We start from the raw sequence: 21,290 nt of genomic DNA on the forward strand, positions 1-21,290 counted from the left end.
TAAAACAAGCATATTATATCCTCCATTTAAAATTATCCTTTAGCACCACAACTAGAAGCAACTTTTCTAAACTGATAAAAATGAGAAATAGCAAGCAAAAATCAAATACACGGAAAAGCTGTCATGACCATATTTTCCTTTCAATATGGAGAGGAAAGTATCAAAAATAATGTTATTCTGCATTCCTGACTTACTCCAAATGAAATGGCAAGGTCATAACTATTGCCAGGACAGTAGAACAGCACTTTTATTTGATTTTAAATTCAGTGCCTATGTATGATTATGCCACATTGAGATTGGTAAGTGTCCAGTAAATTTAAGATTAACATTTCAAATTCCTGAACATGAACATGATGAGAATCAACCAGGAGGCACCCATACCATTTATTGGACGATAGGATGTACATTTAGTTGGGGGTTCTGTAGTTCACATGGATTTCTGGTTTCATGTCGCAGACCATGTTCAAAAGCTGCTCCATCACACTTTCCATGTGCTTTCTGTAGCTTGCATTCAATTCTTGTATCTTCTCTTGTGTTTGTTCTTCTATTTCATCTGACAGATTACCCTGAGAACCCATTACCTACCAAAACAAAACAGAATTCACTATACTATAGAGTGCATTCAATTTGCTTTATTAACTAAGTTTGTCTTAGCCTATTATTGATGATTGTTCTGTGGTATGCACATTATGTATTGCTTTTTCCAGAATGGTTAGAGAACCAGCAAGTTCATCAATATCATGAACGGGAGGGATAAGCTTTCCAGAAAACCAGCAACTGGCCATAGCAGGTTACTTCCACTTGTAGCTGACCTCTCCATAGTACAAATTGGATTCAGGTGCACAATACTTAGATCATACTCATAGGTTCGTTTCTCACACTTTTAACATATTTATAGAAATTTCCACCCACCTTCCATATCTTTCCTATAGCTTACATTCTGAATTACAAGTCTAGAAAATAAAGTTGAAAGACACCATTAAAACCACCTTTCCTCTTTAGTAAAGCAAGAATAACTGATTTTTCTGTATTTAAAAATGTGATCTGAATGAATTTAGTGTTGTTTTAGAGGAAGACCCAGACATGACGTATGCACTAGGACACGTTTACATGCAGATAGAATTTTGAGTACCTTAATACTTCGGGAATTTTAGTGTGGGTTGAATTTGTTTCAAATAGAGATATATTCATTTTACCATGTTATGATTTTTGACACAATTTAATATATCTTTCTGATTGCTCTTTGTGACTCTCAGTGTTTAACACTCACTTCTCTATCCTCTTAGCTTCTCTGTCAAGTAATGGCTTGACCAAAATATAATTTCATCAGGAAAGTTAATAATTTAGAGGAAATCTGTGGTGAAACACTTCGAATGTTCTCCTTTGCTAAAGCGGTCAACTCTGATTTACCTCCTTTGTAAACTGGGCCTGCGAAGGCACGAAGCAGTTTGCTTTTCTCTTCTGTGAGTGTTTAGGGAAGGTACATGTTTAATTCAGTGCAAGAAACCCACCTAATGATTAACTTTGACATCAGCGTTAAGAAGTTCTAAATTATAGAACCTGCCTGATCTTTCTGAGTCCTAACCTTGAAGTCAAATGAGACTGAGGTTATTTAGTTCAAGTTCTTTCCTGCGTTATAGACCAGGCCACAGGGTCTTCCCAGTTCAAAGAAAATCATTTTGAAAGACACAGTTTCTAAGACACCCAGATAACTTAACACAAAATAACATTTAGAGAAGTGAGTATACAAGAAACAGAATCACAAGGGAAAAGTTTGCTTTGCAGAGAAGAACTTTTAAATATAGAAACGAATTACTTAAAATAATTCCACTAAATTTAATTTTTTTCCACTGAATTATATGTCTTAAGTGGGTTTCTACCACACTGCCAAAAAAAAAAAAAAAAAAACTCAAACCCAAAACACCCCACTTTTTTCTCCCTAAATCAATGTATTTTGTGATGAAAAAATAATATAAACTGTTGTGAAACTGTTACCTATTTTTTCATTGAATCAGCATTAATAATAGTTATCATTAGTTTAGTTTAGTGCAACTATTTTATTTAACTTTGGGAGAATTAATGTCAACCCTAGTTCTTCATTTTAGAAATGGAGATGACATCATCCATTTGTTAACGATTGTGAAATATAAAGTAGATTCTTGAGAGCTAAGTGTGCACAGCTGTAGATATGTAGTATGAGGGGCCTGCACTGTGGCATAGCGGTTGAAGCCACTGCCTGCAGTGCCAGCATCCCACATATGTGCCGGTCCAAGTCCTGGCTGCTTTACTTCCCATCCAGCTCTCTGCTATGGCCTGGGAAAGCAGTGGAAGATGGCCAAGTGCTTGGGCCCCTGAACCCTGTGGGAGACCTGGAGGTAGTTCCTGGTTCCTGGCTTCAGATCAGTGCAGCTCCTGACATTGCAGCCATCTGGGGAGTGAACCAATGGATAGGAATCCTCTCTCTGCCTCTGCCTCTCTGTAACTCTGCTTTTCAAATAATAAGAAAATAAATCTGTTTTTTTTTTTTAAAGAAGAAATGTAATATGAGCCACAAAGTGAGACATATATGGAATTTTAAGTTTTCTAGAAGACATGTTCAAAAGGCAAAATAAATGTTATTAATTTTTACATATTTAATCTAATATATCCAAAATTGTATTATTTTAATGTACAGTCAATATAAAAATTTCATTCTCGTTTTCATTCTAATTCTTTTGAATCTAGTGTATATTTTACACTTATTGCTCACTTGATTTGTACTAGCTAAATGTCAAGTGCTCAGTAGCCCAGGTGAGTGATATCCATACTGAATAGTGTAGGTCTAATGCAATAAATGCCATCTCTTAGTATCAGCTATACCCTTAGTGTGCTTCACAAAGACAATATGATAATTTTTTGAATAGAATTATCATTAGGATGACACTTAGTATAGAATCACAGCATTGAATAAGCAATGAGTAAATATCAGACATTATTATTGAGATTTTTCATTGATTGCCCTGCTTACACTTTTGTCATTTCTCTAATCTATCTGCACTTTCATAAATTCTGTGATACTCTTGTAAATACTCCCATAATGGTATGTGTCATCCTGAACCATTAAATATATTTCTGCGCTTATCTGATAGCCAGTAATTTGGGTTTCTATAATATTTCATGGATAGTGCTGAAAGAGTGACTGGCTATCTACAATTCTAAAAGGCCTTCCCAGGGAAGATTTCTGTACTTCCTGTCTGCAGGTATAATGCTAATATAACCCACACAGGCATATAAATGAGTCCATATGAACTCCACAAAAGCAAAACAAGCATCATCCTTGTTCTCCATTGTATTGTAAATGCCTTGAACACTGCTTCATGGGTGGTAGATGTTCACTACATGTCTATTGAACTGGGCAGAAGCAGAATCATTACATTTCCAGGTGGTACAGCGATCCCATTACCTGTATTCTGTTGCTCATCTTGTCAGAAGCCTGTTCCCTGAAAGTTTGGGACACTGTATAAATCAGAGATGATAGTTTTGTGACATGTAATAATACATTTGGTCGAAGAGTGCCATTTAGAGATCTCTCCATGTTCCTTTTCAAAACTTGATTGTCCGCATAAATGTTTCTAGCCTCGCAGCATACTGGCTAAAGATGCTGGTGAAATCTTGCAATATTCTGTAAGTTTCCTTACCTGCTGTTTAAATGTTCCAGTTTAAGGTGAAGCAGAGCTTCAGGTCCTGCTGCCATAAGCAAACAAGCTTTACATTCTCAATTTGTGATTGCTTCAGGAAGTAAAATGTTCTCAAGATAGAAATTAAGGAACAGGGTTAAAGAAGTAAAGATCTTCCACTGCCAAGGGCAACCTTTTCAGGACTTTTGTTTAGGTGCATAGTCCATCTCACTTTTATAACAATATATTTAATTTTCCCAGTGTAATACAGATTTCCTTTCAGCAATGTAATATCTTCTTCAGTAGAAGATTTTATATTGGTCAGCAATGATAAGCAAAAGATAAATAAATCTGTGATCAAATAATATTGGTTGGTGTATTACCCAGATGGAGATACCTGTTTCTGTTGATGTCAGGGGAGTTGAAAAGAGGCAAGTATTGACAGGAGCCGAGAAGCCAGAAAAAGGAAATTTCAAGGTACACAATTCACAGCAGGAGAAAACTGGTGTCCTGGGTCTCTTCCCTGACCTAACTTCCCTGGGTGAGTGCTGGTGAGACCTAAGTGGAACAGCAGCACACCCACACATGGAGGCCGGGCCAAGGGAAGATCTGTGCTAACGGTTTGACAACCTGCTTGAATAGCGGAGACTTAATCATGTTGACTTTCTTGGGTAAGCTTTTGATCAACTAGCAGTAAAAACTGGCTGGATGCTCTTAATCACGAGAACAACGAGGAGTTTCCATTACTGATCTCAGCAGAGGACAAATCCTGAACCCGATTTATTCTTGCCAGAATTCTTCTGGAGAAACAGTATTATTATTATTATTATTATTATTTTTTGACAGACAGAGTGGACAGCGAGAGAGAGAGACAGAGAGAAAGGTCTTCCTTTGCCGTTGGTTCACCCTCCAATGGCCGCCGCTGCAGCCGGCGCACCGCGCTGATCCGATGGCAGGAGCCAGGTGCTTCTCCTGGTCTCCCATGCGGGTGCAGAGCCCAAGCACTTGGGCCATCCTCCACTGCACTCCCTGGCCACAGCAGAGAGCTGGACTGGAAGAGGGGCAACCGGGACAGAATCCGGTGCCCCGACTGGGACTAGAACCCGGTGTGCCGGCGCTGCAAGGCAGAGGATTAGCCTGTTGAGCCGTGGTGCTGGCTGGAGAAACAGTATTTCAAAAGACTGAACTCAACCATTTTCTGAAATTGTGGTAAGTTTTGTTATTCCTTAAAAAATAAAAATAGCTACCATCTCAGAAATGTTCTCCATAATATAATCAAAGCTGGTTGGAGGAGTGGGGCAGGCGTTCAGTCTGTTGACTGAGGTGCTGGTTAAGACATCCACGTCCTGTATTGAACCCTGGGTTTAATGCCTGGCTCTGCTCCCGACTCCAGCTTCCTGCTGGTGCAGACACTAGTGGTAATGGCTCCAGCAGTTGGGCACCTGCTACTCATGTGGGAGAACTGGATTGAATCCCAAGCTCCTGGATTCACTGTCACCAACCCTTGGCTATTGTAGGCCTTTGGGGAATGAACTAATAGATAGGAGGTTTGTGCTCTCTGTCTCCTCTCTCCTCTCCCGTCCCCTCCTCTCCCCTCTCCTCTCCTCGTGTCTTTCTGCCTCTTTTTAAAAAATATTTTAATTTATTTATTTGAGAGAGTTACAGACAGAGGGAAATATGCAGGGAGAGAGGTCTTTGATTTGCAGGTTCACTCCCCAAATGGCCTTAATGGCCAGAGCTGGACCAATCCGAAGCCAGGATCTGGGAGCTTCATCTAGGTCTTCCATGTGGTTGCAGGAACCCAAGCACTTGGGCCATCTTTTGCTGCTTTCCCAGGCCATTAGCAGGGAGTTGGATTGTAAGTGGAGCAGCTGGGACTTGAACCTGTGCTCATATGGGATGCCAGTGCAGCAGGCAAAGGCTTAACCTACATTGCAGTGATGGTTCTTTTCTCTACCTCTTGAATAGAAAAATAAAAATTGAAACAAAAGAAGCTGGTTGGTGTTGAGGATTATTATATCATCAGGTTCTAATATGCAATGATTATGACAGGATTCAGTAGGAAAGATAAAGGCACAGAAGTTATATTTAGTTACTCATCCAGCAAATATTTGCTGCATGACTACAATGGGCAGGCAATGTTGTGTTCTTTTTTCTTTTTTAACTGGAGAGATACAGAGAAAGAGAGAGAGAAGCATGCATGCTTCATGCTTCTGCACTAGCTGGAAATTATAGTGAGAGGTAGACATGGGCACTGAATCCATGCGTTCTATTTTTGTGTTAAGATTTATTTTGTTTATTTGAAAGGCAGAGTGACAGTGGGGCGGGAGGGGAGAGAGAGAGAGAGAGAGACAGAATGAGTGATATATCTTCTGTTCACTGTTTCATTCCCCCAATTGCTGCAATAGCCTGGGCTGGACTAAGCTGAAGCCAGGAGCCAGGAACTTCACCCAGGCCTCCCGAATGGAAGGCAGGGATCCAAGTACGTGGACCATCTTCTGCTGCTTTCCCAGGTGCGTTAGCAGGGAGCTGGGTGGAAAGCTGAGCAGCAGAGACTCCCAACTGGCACTCTGATATCAAACACCAGCTTCCTAGGCAGCAGCTTAACTGCTCTGCCACAATGGCCACCCAGCACCCAAGCATTCCGACACAGGGCATGGACATCCCAACCAGTAGGCCAAACATGCTCCCCAAGATGAGATTTTATTATCTGGGAAAACAACAGAGAATAAGGCAAATAAAGAATTTGCTATTTTGGTTCTTACAATCCAGAAAAAAAAGATAGGAAGTAAGCAAAAAATGTGAAGATACAATACAGCAGATAATGATAAACGCTAAGAAGAAGAATGGACTATAATAGGGTCTTGTTTATAAGAGACGCGATTTTAGATAAGATCATCAGGAAGAAGGGCTAACCATTGAATGGAGACCAAGACGATAATTGTTTCTAAATGGAGAGAGTTGCATGGTCTGTTGTATGGGCCACAAGACAGTGGTGTATTCTGCCTGTCTGAGAAATAGGGAGCAGAATGGATGGAAGAGAACAAGCAGAGACAAGGGCGGTGGAAAATGTGATTGCAGAGGTACAAAGGGCAATTATGTGTGTGGGCTATGGTTCTAGGATTTCTTTTTCCAAATAGGAAATATTTATTTTCACCAAGTAGGCAACCTTATTCTAGGAGAAACTTTTTTTTTTTTTTTAAAGATTTATGTTATTTATTTGAAAGAGTTACAGAGAGAGGTAGAGACAGAGAGAGAGGTCTTCCATCCGCTGGTTTACTCCCCAAATGGCTGCAATGACCAGAACTGGGCCTAAATGAAGCCAGGAGCCAGGAGCTTCTTCTGGATCTCCCACGTGGGTACAGGGGCCCAAGGGCTTGGGCCATCTTCTGCTTTCCTAGGCCATAGCAGAGAGCTAGATTGGAAGTGGAGCCGCTGGGGCTCGAACTGGTGCCCATATGGGATGCCGGCAGTTTAACCTGCTGCACCACAGCGTTGCTTCCACCACCACCACCACCACCCCCCCCCCTTTTTAAAGATTTATTTTATTTAAGGAGAAACTTTTTACTTGAGGGAAGAGCCCACTGAAATAGTTTTTTTCAATCAAGAGATCCAAATTACCTGCTCCTATACGAGCTCTTCTTCTGTCACCAGGACATAAAAGTTGTGAATAGAGACACTGCCAACAGCAGTGTAGTTCATTTTGCAATGTTAGCTTCTGAACAGAGCTTTATTTATATTTTCATCAAAAATAAAATGTAGGGGCTGGCGCTGTGGTGTAGTGGGTAAAGCCATGGGCTGCAGTGCTGGCATCCCATATATGCACTGGTTCTAGTCCAGTCTACTCCACTTCCAATCCAGCTCTCTGCGATGGCCTTGGAAAGCAGTAGAAGATGGCCCAAGTCCTTGGGCCCCTGCACCTGCAAGGGAGACCTGGAAGAAGCTCCTGGCTCCTGACTTCGGATTGGCACAGCTGCGGCATTGCGGCCACCTGAGGAGTGAACCAGCAGATGGAAGACCTCTATCTCTCTCTCTCTGCCTCTGCCTCTCTGTAACTCTGCCTTTCAAATAAAAATAAAATAAATCTTTAAGAAATTAAATATCATAAACTTTATGACACACAGAGTATAATGCTTTCTGTATTTTAGTTCATATTACAGCAAGGAAAGTATGATTTAAGCTCTGGAAATATCAAAATATCATGCACTTATTTTTCTGAAAATGGCAGATATTTTTAAAATGGCATTGTGGAAAAAGGTATTTCCTTTTTGTAAATATTTATTTATTTATTTGAGAGGCAGAGTGAGAGAGAGAGACATCATCTATCTACTGTGCTCTCCCCAAAATGGCCCCAATAGCTAGGTCTGGGCCAGGGTGAAGCCAGGAGCCAGGCTCCATCTGGGCTCTCGCATGAGTGGCAGGAGCCACGTAAGTATGTGAGCCGTCTTCCACTGCCTTCCCAGGCAAATTAGCAGGGAACTAGATCAGAAGCGCGATAGATGGGACTTGAACTGGAGCTATCAACTGGGATGCTGGCGTCACAAGCAGTGGCTGAGCCCACCATGCCACAATGTTGTCCCCAAGAAAAAGTCTCTCTTAATAGTTAAACAAAAGACTGACTGAATGAAGCCAGCCAGTTGAAAAGAGATCATAAAGAAATGACAGAAGGCTTTTTGGGAATTTGCAACAACACTTACTATGGTCACTTGGAAATTGTGGCTCCATCAAAGGCAACTTGGTCTAAAAAATTCATTTTGTATCTTAGCATGCAACATTTTTTATTGATTCTATTGATAAAAATTAACAGACAAAAATATGTTTTCTGAAGTTTATTTTCTTAAATCTGTCAGTCAATTATACTTTGAGCACTCCCTGAAAGTTGTATATTTAGGAATATGATTTTCACATATACTATACATTAGATAGTAACTATTGATTGAGCCTTTATATGAAAAATTAAAAATGACTTGAAAGTAAAAATATAAAATAAATAATTTCGTTATGCTGGTTGAACTAATTTGTTGAATTGTGTATTTCTCTCTGATGGTCTACCTTACACCTTATGAATATTAATATATTATAATCTATGCTGCATGAAAATTAGTGCTGACTTTCTGACTTACCTTAGATTGCTTCAGTCGAAACTCCTTTTCTCTTTGCATTTTGTACTGATCAATTTCTGCTATTGCTTCTTCCTTAGCTTGCTTCAATCGCTTGCCTTTTCCTGAAAATTAATAGTAGAATAGAAGGAATATTTCTTTTTAATATACATGGAATTTCAAACTTAATTTTTAAAAACACAGATAACTTCTCCATTTTAAAATTTTTTTCTAGAATGCCAAGCTTCATTAAAAATATATGTTAAAATTTTTTCTTTTTTTTTGTTAGACATGGAAATGACAACTTTGTCTTACTCTTGCATGCTTAAATATCTGCCAATTTACTCACAGCAGTAACATCCAGAGAACAGATTTTAGCTATCACTTACTTGAAAATACATTATTTGGTCAGATTTTCTGTCGTGATTTGCTGCCAGGAATCCCTCAGTCCACACCAACTGGATCCTATTTAGCACTGGCAGATCTCCAACTTCGCTGCAAACAGGCAATCTATACTCTATCAAACTGACTTAGGATTTTTCTTTTAAATATTTTATTGGGATTTTTTTTCTTGCCATTTGTAGATTCTAGAATGTCTGAGTAAGTCCCATAGCACATCAAAGTAGATGTGTTTTTCTAGTGGCTTTCTCAGAGACGGACTTGAAAGTGACTGTGAAACCAATTGATTTTAATGGTTGGAAGACTTCCTTAAGTAGCCCCTTTTCTTTTATGAAGAGCACAGGGGTAAGCCTTAAGCCAGGAGACAATGTAGGTGAGAGTTTTAGACAAGTGCAACACTGTGAGGATCATTAGCTAAGCACATGAGCTTTTTGACACTTCGAAAAATTTGGGTGGTTCTAGACTGCAGACTGGATTATAGAATCACTGCTATGCCTCCACTGTGCACCACTTTCAAGAGCTGGGATACTAAGACTTTGTGATCCTCAAAACTTTAAAGAAACTGAACTGTATCGGCATTCTTTTCTTCTCCAAATCCACTGCTTGTCAAAATGCCTTCATTCTTTTGCCTATTTAATGTAGTTTCTTCTCTTTACTAATGCTTCACTTTTTTTCCCATAAATTTCATAAACTGTTATATTGTTATAGTATATAGACTGGGAACTAAATAATGTGCTCTTATCTAGTAGCATGAAATTCTCAGTATAAACTTTAATCTGTCTATCTGAAATCCATGTATGTGTTTATATACCTTTGTACCACTGGACTGTTGATTGGTTCTAAATTTCTTGCTAGGATTGAGTTGCTTTGCTGGTGTCTGTATTGGCAACAAAGCTTGTTTCACTGCGTTTTGATGGACATGTGTCTCTCAGTGCCACTCACTCTTGAGTGGGACAGAGATTCAGCTCTGCTCCTTCACTTTCTTTAAAAAATCTAAGATCTGGTGAGTAACGCTCTTCTGATCCTTTAGACTTAGTGGAACACAAATGATACACTTCCCTTTTCCCTGCTTAATGAATGCTTCTTACCATTTTGTACATATGAATTTCTTTAGTTCTAACCATTTTGTGTCAACCAAACACACACTATTCAGAGAGCCCTTGTGAATAGAACCAATACATTTAGGAATGTTGGTGGGAAAAACTATTCCTGGATCCCTAGCCTGTTTTCTTGTCGACTGCTTGTCATTAACATCTGAACAATATAAAATGTCCATATAGTAATATTTCCTTAATAATAATGTTTGGTAGGACATATAATTATTTTATTAAATAAATCACATGGAACATCATTACTGTCCACCTTCATTGCATAATATATAAAAATATTGGTTTGAAAATCACAGCTTTCTAGCACATAAAAAAAATAGGAAAAGCTCTGTAAGCAGAATCCAGCGCTCCACCAAGAGGCTGCATATTAGCTCCGTCACACAGTGACAGGCTCTGAGTGCGTCTGTGATTCCCCGTCATGGCACCAGTCACCTGCTGGTTCTCATTCAATTAAACAGGAGAGCCACGGGGAAATCGCTGCTGGCGCAGCGATTTTCTGGATAGACTCAGCAGCTGCCGCTGTGTGAGAGCCTGCACATGCTACACCTGATTTAATCTGGTTGCAGAAACTGGAGCCTCAAGCCTACTGTTCTGTTAGGGGTGAAGAAGAATGTGTGCATCATATCCACTTGTGTTAACCTCTAGCTTGATTCTCTGTATGTAGGAAGATGGCCAAATTTAAAAGTTTGTATTTGGCTTCTTAAGCATTGAAAACATGGTTTCTGTGAACCCAGAGAGGTTCGTGCTCTGATTTTTAATACACACTCAAACATGGGGAGTGAGCATATGGGACAGTTCAGATTTTAGATATGAAAATCAAACACATGGTTTCCAAATCCTTGTAAGTGCACACAAGTTTATCAGGGCAAATAATCTGGTTTTTGGTTAACATACTACACATCACAATTTTAAATAATGCTAAAGCAGATTTTCCAGAATGGTGTCAAGATGGTTTTGCTATATTTTTACATTCTTTCAATGTTCATCAAACATCTACTATATAAGCATAGTGCAAACAGGATAGAGAAATACATATGATATGGACCTTGCCTACAGTTGGCATAAATTCAGTGCATTATGGAGATGTATACATGCTGCCCCAGTTTCCAAAATCAAAATTGTGAAATATATAAAATTGTGGAGTACACAAAATCAACCATGAAAATAATGAGACCCAAATCTTAGTTCTGTTTGCTTTGTGACAGTAAAAAATCACAACTTTATGGAGACATCTACTACTGAAATTGAAAGAATCTGTGCTTCTCCTTCATCCAGCACATATGTTCTGTCAAATGTTAACAAAATAAGCCCAAAACATCAATAAATTGGGCATGTATCATGAGGACTCAAAGCAGGGCTGTTGGGTGAAATCAGAAAAGACTTCTTGGCTGAATAGATTTTTCACCCAGGGCAGCAATGAAAATGCACATGCCATTAGGGAGATTAGAAAAATTTAAGAAGATGTTTATCTACCTTTCTCTCTCTCTCTCTCTCTCTCTCTCTCTCTCTCTCTCTCTTTCTCCCCCTCCCTCCTTTCCTCCCTCCCTCCCTCCCTCCCCTTTCTCTCTCTCTCTTTCTCTCCCTTTCTCTCTCTCTCTCTCCCTTTCTCTCTCTCTCTCTCTCTCTCTCTCTCTCTTTGAGAGGTAGAGAGACAGAGCAAGAGAGCACTCTCATTTATTGATTCACGCACACATGCCCCAAATGCCCGCAACAGCTGAGAGCCAGAAATGCAATTCAGGTCTCCCACATGGGTGGCAGGGACCCAAATGAGCTATCATCATTGACTCCCAGGTCTGCATGCAGGAAACTCAAGCTTAGAATACAACCCAGGTACTCCATTGTGGACGTATTCTTGACTGGTAAATGCCTGCTGTGAAGTAGATCCTTTGTAAGTTTTGAAGACTGTTCAGTTTCATCTTTAAAAAACAAACAAACAAACAAACAAAAAAAAAACCTGTTCATTTTTTACATATGTGACTTACTTTGCAGAAATGTCCTAGATTCCACAGGTCACTGAGATATGAAGTATGTTCAATAGGATATTTTGTGGGCAGGAAAAGAGAAGGAGGAAGAAGTTGAAACAGAAATTTGGGGACAGGATTAAAAATCTGATTTTGAGTAGATAGAGAGTAGTACTTAAAAGATAGGATTTTTCTGGCTTCCTGGCTAAGACAGGTCAAGTGAACTGATGTCTCAAGTTGCGAAAATGCTTTTCAGATACTATAAAGCATATTCTCTTACCTGAATTGCTAAATTTCTTCTACATATTTTTTCTGATGGGGAAAATGGAATTTCTATCTTGATATAAGGAATGAGAATTATACACAGGGCATCTCTACAATGAGATATTAGAAGCTCTGCAATTTTGAGCAAGTCACTTCGAATTTTTGAGCCTGTATTTTCTCATGTATAAAACACAGTGAAAAATCTACGTCAAAGAGTCATTGGAAGGCTTAGGAAAAAAAGTATATGAAGTGCTTGACAAAGAGTGGTTGTTGAATAATTTTTAGTCTTTATTAGGAAAGCAGACCTGATTCCTGGGACTTTTGCTAAGGAGGAAAGTGATGAGTAAAGCATAAGTTTGAGGGAAAGTCCCCAGGCCATCACCCTGGAGGCTTCCCAGGGCAGCTGCTAAGAGGGCAGCTGGACAGGCAAGTTTGGAATCTAGGAGAAAGGTCCGGAATGCAGACAGAGATGCACGCCAGTCATCTGGGTTTGGGGTATTGCTTGTCACAGCAATGGGATTTGGACAGAAATCAAAGGCGAGTGCATGGAATGAGGAAAAAGGAGAGCCAAGGTCTCAGCCCAACTGGCACTCTGTGTTTGGGCTTCTGGCCCCTAGAAATGAGGGATAATAACTTTCCATGGTTTAAAGCAACCCAGTTTGTGGCCAGTAAACTGCTACAGCAACCCTAGGGAAGGCAGAGGGGGTGGTGAGGAGCTTGGAGGCAGTGAGGGACTTGAGCTTTGGAGTCAGTACCAGATGCCCTAGTGTGGTGGAAAGAGTTGTCATCCGAATGAGTTGGCCATGTGACAAAAGTACTCCAGGACAGAACAGAGGCCACCTTGGTTTGCTATGGAAAACAAAGCATATTTTAGGACTGTTTGGAAATTTCTCTCTGTTCCTATCAATCATTTTGTTCCTATTCTATTACTCAGGAAAAGAAAGCAACCGCACTTGCTTACTGATGCCATGAGGAAACCAACCTGATTCAGGAAATCCTATTATTTTTATCGGCTACTACAAATGTTGGGAAAAGAAGTAAGTCACCAGGAAAACAAGGAGGCATTCCCGCCTCGGATGACAGGGATTGCTACAGAACTGCTCTTCTGCCTCTGTTCCCTTTCAGAGCTCCACTTCCTTCCTGTTTTTCTTTGCTTATATTTTCCGTATGAAAAAATCTAGACACTTTTGTATGGATCCTGCATTGAATATAAGGAAATGCCATTAACAGATGAAAATTATTTTGTGGTTGCTATTTTAGTATTACCAACTCAAAGAAAAGAAAGGCCAGTGTATTTACAAATAGCCTGGTAGTCTGTGGACTATAAAGACAAAGTATTTATAGGCTATAAAACGTACTAGACAGGGCCATGAAACTCTAATATAACAACTTTTATTTTACTAGTTTATGAAAAGTCATGTTTTCATGAACCAAAACATCCACTTGCAATGTGAAAAATTTATTAAACCAAGGTGCCTATTTAAATAACCCAGAATATCTGCACTTTTGGAAACAAACCATTTGTTGATTCAAGAAAACAATTATTGACGGTGAGCATGTTCTAGACCCACAAAAACTAATTTATATTACTATAATAGTTAATGTTATTAATCTAAGTAGAAAGTAGAATTATGTTCTTCAGTATTCATTTTGTACTAGAGTAGAATTCAGTGGAAAGCCTTGTGGTGGAACATGCTTAAGAAATCATTTGAGAAACTGCTATTTTGCTCTGACAAAATTATTTTTATGAAGTATCAGAAGAATATTAATAGCTAACATTTGTTGACCACCTGTGGTGCTTTAAATCTTCTATAAGTGTCAACTGAGTTCATCATGACAACACCTCCATGAGGTAGTTGCTATTAATATCTCCATTTTAAATGGAAAGGAACAGGCACAGGGAGGTTGAGAGGTACCCTGCCCAATGCCACACAGGTAGGAAGAAGCAAACACTGGATTTACACCTGGGTAGAGCCCTTCCAGGGAGGGAGCTCTGATCATACAGTTCTAGGGAAAAAAAAAAAAAAAAAAGAGGGCATGTCCTTCACTTTCATGATGACAACTTTCAGAATATTTTAAAAGAATATTCATTTTTATTTATTATTTGAAAGGCGGAGAGGCAGAGAGACTCTTCCACCTGTCGGTTCACTCCCCAGACACCTGCAACAGCTGAGGCTGGACAAGGCTGAAGCCAGGAGACATGAACTCTATCTGGATCTCCCAAATGGGTGGCAGGAACTCAGGACTTGAGCTGTCATCTGCTGCCTCCCAGGCCCATTAGACAGAAGCTGGATCAGAAGTGGAGCCGAGGTGGGATTCAATTTCCAGCACACCTGTGTAGGATGCAGGTGTCCCAAGTGATAGTTTAACTGCCTGCCCCACAATGCAGTCCCCTAGAATATCTTTAATATACCTGTTCAGTTTGTCTCATCTCTAGCATTGAAGTTTTATGTTTATTTACCACGTCTTTAGGTCTTTGTCTTGTAATACAGTTTGTAATTTTTAGTTAGGCACAAATGCTATTTTCTGCAGTGTCTGTGGGAGAGGCGCTGGTGTATGGTTTTGGAATGACTTGGAAACATGAGTTTTCTATGTGATTTTTTTTAAGGATTTATTTTATTTATTTGAAAGACAGAGTTTCAGAGAGAGATAGAGACAGAGAGAGAGGTCTTCCATCTGCTGGTTCACTCCCCAGATGGCCGCAATGGCCAGAGCTGTGCTGATCCGAAGCCAGGAGCCCCTCCAGGTCTTCCGCGTGGGTACAGGGGCCTAAGGACTTGGGCCATCTTCCACTGCTATCCCAGACCATAGCAGAGAGCTAGACTGGAAGAGGAGCAACCAGGACTAGAACCAGTGCTGGCACTTCAGGCCAGGGCTTTAATCCACTGCGCCGCAGCGCTGGCCCCTCTCTGTGATGTTGAGTGGCGTGCATTTGAAAATTTCAGAAGAATGGTGTTAATGCAATGCTGTAGGGTTTTCCAAGTTTGCTTGGGTATACATGAAATAAATATTATCATTACAAAAAATTACAACTACAAGTAAAAGTGTCACATATTTCAACCTAAATCTCCGATGGTACCTTGAAGTTCTAAACTAACTCTGATTGGAGGTTCAGTTCAGTGCCCCAAATCTGGAACTCCAGGGCTGGCCTCTGATGTTCCATGCCTACTTTTGTGTTTTGATTAATGAATAACCTATTAGATACAAAATGTTAATGGTAAGTAGAGGAATTTAAAATAGTACAAACTTACTGTGAACCCATCTAAATTCAGTAGGGCTGTTTTGCACATAAAATGTGTGTGCTGTGTGAGAGTTTTAAATAATAAAGATAATTTATTCTTTACTGAATGAATTAAGACAACTATCTGAACCTTTCTTGTCATCTTACTGGAAGTAGTCCAGGTCTTTCTTGATAGGACAGGTAGGTCCAGAAATTACAGTGGAGGTAAAAAGAATACATTTAGATTATCCTGTTCTATTCTATTCTATTTGATTCTATTCCATTAGGTTCCATTCTATCCTAATGGAATCCTATTCAATTTTGTTTTATTCTATTGTTATTACTTTTAGTAATATGTATATATAAAATACATATTAAACATAAAAACTCTGCAGTGTTTAATTTTTACTCTACTAAGTTAATATTTTTTTCTGATCTTTGAAGCAACTTTGGTTATTAGAGATAGAGGTATATAATAACTTCTGTTTTTTTGTAAACAAGACTGAAGCTCAGAGATGCTCACTAGCTTGTATTAAGGAAGTAAAGTTCTCGGGGCCGGCGCTGTGGTATAGCAGGTAAAGCTGCCGCCTGCGGCACCATCATCTCATAGGGGCACCAGTTCAAGTTCTGGCTGCACCTCTTCCAATCAAGCTATCTTCTGTAGCCTGGGAAAGCTGTCAAAGATGGCCCAAGTGCAGCCGGGAGGAAGCTTCTGGCTCCTGGCTTTGAATCACCCCAGCTCTGGCCATTGCGGCCATTTGGGGAGTGAGCCAGGGCTGGAAGACCTTTCTCTTCAAGCTGATGCGTTTTCTGCCCTGCTGCCTCATGTCGTGGCTTTCAAGGCTGTCACAGGCCTACACGGGCTCCTGTGGAACAGTGTCTCTGGAAGGGACCTCGATATTCCATTTCTCCGCACCTCAGTTTGAGGAGAGTTCCTGGTACACTACATCCACAATCCCTAGATGTACCCCTTCAGGCAAAATGGTTATACCATGCACTCTGTTATGCAGTGACTTTACTGGGATCTGAGACATCCTCTGTAATAGACTATGTTTATATTTTTGCACATAATATATAAATCCTGCCTCATTGCTACTGTTAATACTGTCTTACTTTTTTTTTTTTTCCCCTCTCCCTTCCTTTACTTTTTCTTTTTAAATACACACTTGGGAGTCCATCTAGAGACTTTCACATAGGTGAATTTAAGAGAAGGAAAGGGGGGCAGGCATTTGGCCTTGTGGTTAAGCTACTGGTTAGGAAGCCCTACATTAGAGTACCTGGCTTGGGCTCCCGATTCCAGCTTCCTGCTGTAAAAACCTTGCCAGGCAGTAGTGATAATTCAAGTAGTTGTATTCTTGCCACCCACTTGGGAGTCCCAGATTGAGGTTCTAGGCTCCCAGCTTCTGATTGGCCGTTCTCAGCTGTTGCAGGTATTTGGGGAGTGACTCAGCAGATGGGAGCTCTCTCTCTGTGTCTTTCTGCCTCTCAAAATAAACACATTAAAAATCTTTGTAAAGAAAGAGAAAGTGATTATAAATCTCCTTTTTCACTTGTGTGACTTATCCTCATTTTGAATCCATTTTTCTTCACTATGCCAGATCTTTAACTGATTTGTTTTATAGAAAAAAGTGAGAACATATGGGTTTAGTAAACAGACAACTGTCAACAACTCATTTGTCATTAATCCTTTCTCTTTTTTTAATGGTCATTTATGTCTTTATGTCACTGGGGAGTTCTTTAGGGAAGGGCTCAGGTCAATGCATTAGTGAATGCATCAACATGGCTTGGATCTGGGAATACCCAAAATATTTATTGAACTAAATAAGTGGGTAAAATTAACTTGAGTGAAACATGAGGGAAATTAAGACCTGCCAAATATGGGAGGAGTCTTCACAAAGTTCATGGAAAAGGAGTTTATGAAAAAATGATGTATGGATTTCAAAATATGTTTGATCCAAATAAATTTACCTTTTCGTTTTTCCCTAAGCTTTTAAAAAGTACTCATAGAAGGTCATATTTCTGTTTTTCAATAGCGTGCTTAAGAAGTGAGTAGGATGGGTGCTGCTGTAACTGTAGTGCCACATGCTGACAGTTATGTAAAAAAGTAGTTTCTGCCCAGATAAAAACTCTCCTCACACTCAGGACGCCCAAAGCAAAGAGGGCAGAAGTGTGACATTCTCTCTGAGACTGAATCTGGGGGTTGCCTGTTGAAAGTCAAAATATTTTCCAAAGTGTTTCTAGAGCCTGGGCATTTATTATTACTAGTTGACTGTTCTGTTTGAATACTCATGAGCAAGGACATGGTAGACTAAGACAGACAAACTACAGTTCCTTTAAATTATTTGCAAATAAAATGAACATTTCAAACACAAATAGCGCAATATGTATTCTTCATATTCACAAGAGAAATGAGAAAGAAGCTTGGCTTTCATCTCGATTGTGGAATGTGAAGCCTTGGTGTCCTTAGTGGCTCTGCTTGCAAACAACGTGCATGATTAGCAACCCTTTTCCTCCCTCATGACTTTGAAAAAGGAGAAATGATTCACACAAGGCATTTGAATCATACAATATTATTGATTATGTATGCAGCCAAGATGGTCATTTGGTTTCTTCCTTAAAGAGGAACCAAGGGCAACTTAATTATCACATCTTAAAATTGTTTTGTCCCTTGATCTAGAAGTTTGAACTGTGGTTAAAGAAATTTGAGTAACAAGTAAGGGAGTTTTCTGTACTGTTTCAATCAGAAGGCCCTGGACTGCTTTGTTTGCTCTACCATTTCTTGGCTTTCATACCATCTTGCAATCATTTGCATGGTTTGTTTTAGAAAACAGTGAGCAATAGATCAAGTTAGTCCTCACTGGCTTTCTTGTTTTCCATTTTGTTTTTGGTGTCCACACTGCTGGATGTTCCAGAAATCAAGTTACCTTAAGAAAGGGAAGTTATTTTACCTATGGTCGAAAACTCCAGTGGCCTGTGTGCCTGACTTCCTCTCTTGCACTGTAATATGCCAGTCTGTCATTTTACCCAGTGTATTCCAATAAGCTTTAGTCTGTACCTACTCTAACCTTGTCACAACATTCATCCAAAATGCTACATAGGCAACATTTGTGAGACAGGGACCATGTCTCACCAGACTTTGAATTTAACTGCAAAGGCAGGACACACAATCATGAGGAAGGTGAATGACAGCAAATTATTAAAAATTAAATAATGAGGTGATACAAAATGGAAGACCGAAGTTGGATTCAGGTTGTAGATCTGCAACATCATTTTTTTTTTTCATTATAAAAATTGTGTGAGTTTTGTATAGTGCATTGGTTAAGATTTTGGCTAGGGAATCAGACCTCATGCAAATCCTATCTCTACCATTTGCCCTCTGTGTGACCTTGGGCAAGTTGTAAAATTTCTCCAAGTATCACTCTCCCTTTTTCCATAAAGGTTGTTTTAGGATAAGCGTTGAGCGTAGTGCCCGGCGCAACATTTTCTATTTTTTAAATGTAGCCTTGGGCAATCACAAACTTTGATTATCTGCAAGCATAAATAGAAATAACTTTAATACTGAGTTGATGTAGCTGTAGTGAATATCAAAGAGGATGGGAAGGAGATTTATTGAGGCCATTCAATATGTCAATGAAGAGCTGAATGACTAAGTAGCAAGACAGAAAATGAGAATAAATAGAAATATTAAAATATTAGAATTCAAAAGCCATCAGCAAAAGGTTCTCCCAGTTTCAGGGACCTGGCAATTGATGTTTAGGCAGGAGAGGTAGGGGAGGTGGTTTGCTCAAGTTGACTCACTGGTAAGCAGACTCACTCTGGAGTTGTCCATGACTGAAGCACTGCACAGTAGTGAGGAACCTGAGACATGGCAGCTCTAAGGGAATTTCTGAGTCAAGGCTCAAGTCCCCACAATGTTAAATAAGGCCGCAACCTTCTCATTAGCACATGGCCTCCCAAGAAGAATCGAATCAGGATGTTTCAACCCCACTACGGTGATGCGGAACACGAGCTGGGCAGTTTTAACAAACTGGCCAAGGTCTCACAGGGACTGTGCAGTGGAATCAGAGTTGGACCTCAGGCCCTCCAGACCAGGAAAGCCCTGCTCAGTTCCTCGAATCCCACCGCCCCATCCGCTTTGTGACAAGCCCCTCACTGGTGAGACTTACTCTTCTTGGCTTCTTCCAGCTTGTCCTTGGCCCTTTTTTCTGCCTGCAGGAGTTGCTGGATCCCCTGGGACTGGCTGGTCATGGCAGCCTGCAGGAAGACAAGTGGCTCCTGTGACGTCTGGGAAGTGGTGGGCCCATTTATCCTGTCAGGAATCACCGCACTGCTCAGACTGTTGTGTCAATAATGAGTCCTAAGCACAGCTGTGAGTTCCAAACTGGCCTGATCTGACCAGATAGCCAAGGTGGAATCCAGAAAAACCAGTCAAGTCAGTGTGAGGAAGTTGCAAACTTTCCATTTTTGCCAGCATCAGCGTTTCTACTTGAAATAAGGAGAATTTCACAGGGTATTGAGTCTGATTATAAAAAGCAAGTGAGATGGCTTTGGGGAATATCAGCTTCCTGCATCTTGTAAGAAATCCTGACTTTTTTACTGTAGTTTTCATCCAAGTTGCAGGCTTTGTTCTCTGTCCATGCAGTACTAGTCTCAGGTCTTTTTCTTTCTGTGTCTCCAGCGATTCAGTGATCTGCTTGGGGCAAATTTATTAACCTTTTGCTGTGAAGGAGATTTACTGGCTTTCTGCATAGACGTTGGACCTGGGCTCTATTATTTGCTTTTCCTAGGCCTCAGGTGACAGGAATGAAAAGGTTTCTTTTGGCCATTGTTCCTCTAGTAATTTTTAATTTCTAGAGGGATCTTACTATGATGACTACATGGATAATAGAGGAAATTGCAACTGTGGTTCTTGAGGTTAAATTAAAATAATTTAAACATGATTTTTATATTATCTAGTGTGTGTATTGGGTATTGTCCTAAGAGAGGACAGTAAAATCCATCACACTGGATTTGATTCTATCCAATTGAAAGTGGTCGCAGTGAAGAATCCTAAAGTAATGTTTATATGTAAATACAATTTTTACTTGGAATGAGAAACTAATATTTTGATTGGAGTGAAAAGCTTTTATCCTGCTGAAATGATCTGCAGACAGGAGATGTTGTATTACTGCTTTCATAAACTGCACCTGTATTGCCTTATCTATAAATGCTGGGTTCAGTTTCTCTAAATAAGTGTATAGACTTCAAGACAATTGTAAAGCAGTCTTAGAGCTGAATCTATTAAGGGTTTGCTATTTTTCTCCTAATTTATTGGAGTTGTATCATCTGTACATGTATCTCTATATTATGTGTACATCACATAATGTTGCAAATGAAACACTCCCCTTCTCATGCCAGATCACTTTTTTGTCTTTTTGCACTCATATTCAATCATGTTATGAAGCATTTCATTTTTATTGCATAATTACAACAGCTAGTGCGACTGGGATAACAGACTTATCAATAGACATGGATCTTGGTTAACAGATATTTCAACTCAAGTTCAACATGGCTTGGGGACTGACTCCCTTTTACTAACTGAG

At 39.8% G+C, this 21,290-nt stretch overlaps 1 protein-coding gene across 1 annotated transcript; it reads right to left on the reverse strand.

Annotated features, from left to right (window-relative positions):
• Positions 1–365: 365 nt before the first annotated feature.
• On the reverse strand, positions 366–20,083 carry ATP6V1G3 (ATPase H+ transporting V1 subunit G3). Its single transcript, XM_002717663.6, has 3 exons — positions 19,875–20,083; positions 8,780–8,880; positions 366–581 (listed from the first exon to the last, which is right to left on the reverse strand). The coding sequence occupies exons 1-3, from the start codon at positions 19,954–19,956 to the stop codon at positions 408–410; spliced, it is 357 nt and encodes a 118-aa protein (XP_002717709.1). The 5' UTR covers positions 19,957–20,083; the 3' UTR covers positions 366–407.
• Between the last annotated feature and the right edge of the window lie 1,207 nt (positions 20,084–21,290).

This window comes from Oryctolagus cuniculus, chromosome 13 (assembly GCF_051225735.1).
Source record: "Oryctolagus cuniculus isolate XC-2025 breed Fujian yellow rabbit chromosome 13, ASM5122573v1, whole genome shotgun sequence".
NCBI lineage: Eukaryota > Metazoa > Chordata > Mammalia > Lagomorpha > Leporidae > Oryctolagus > Oryctolagus cuniculus.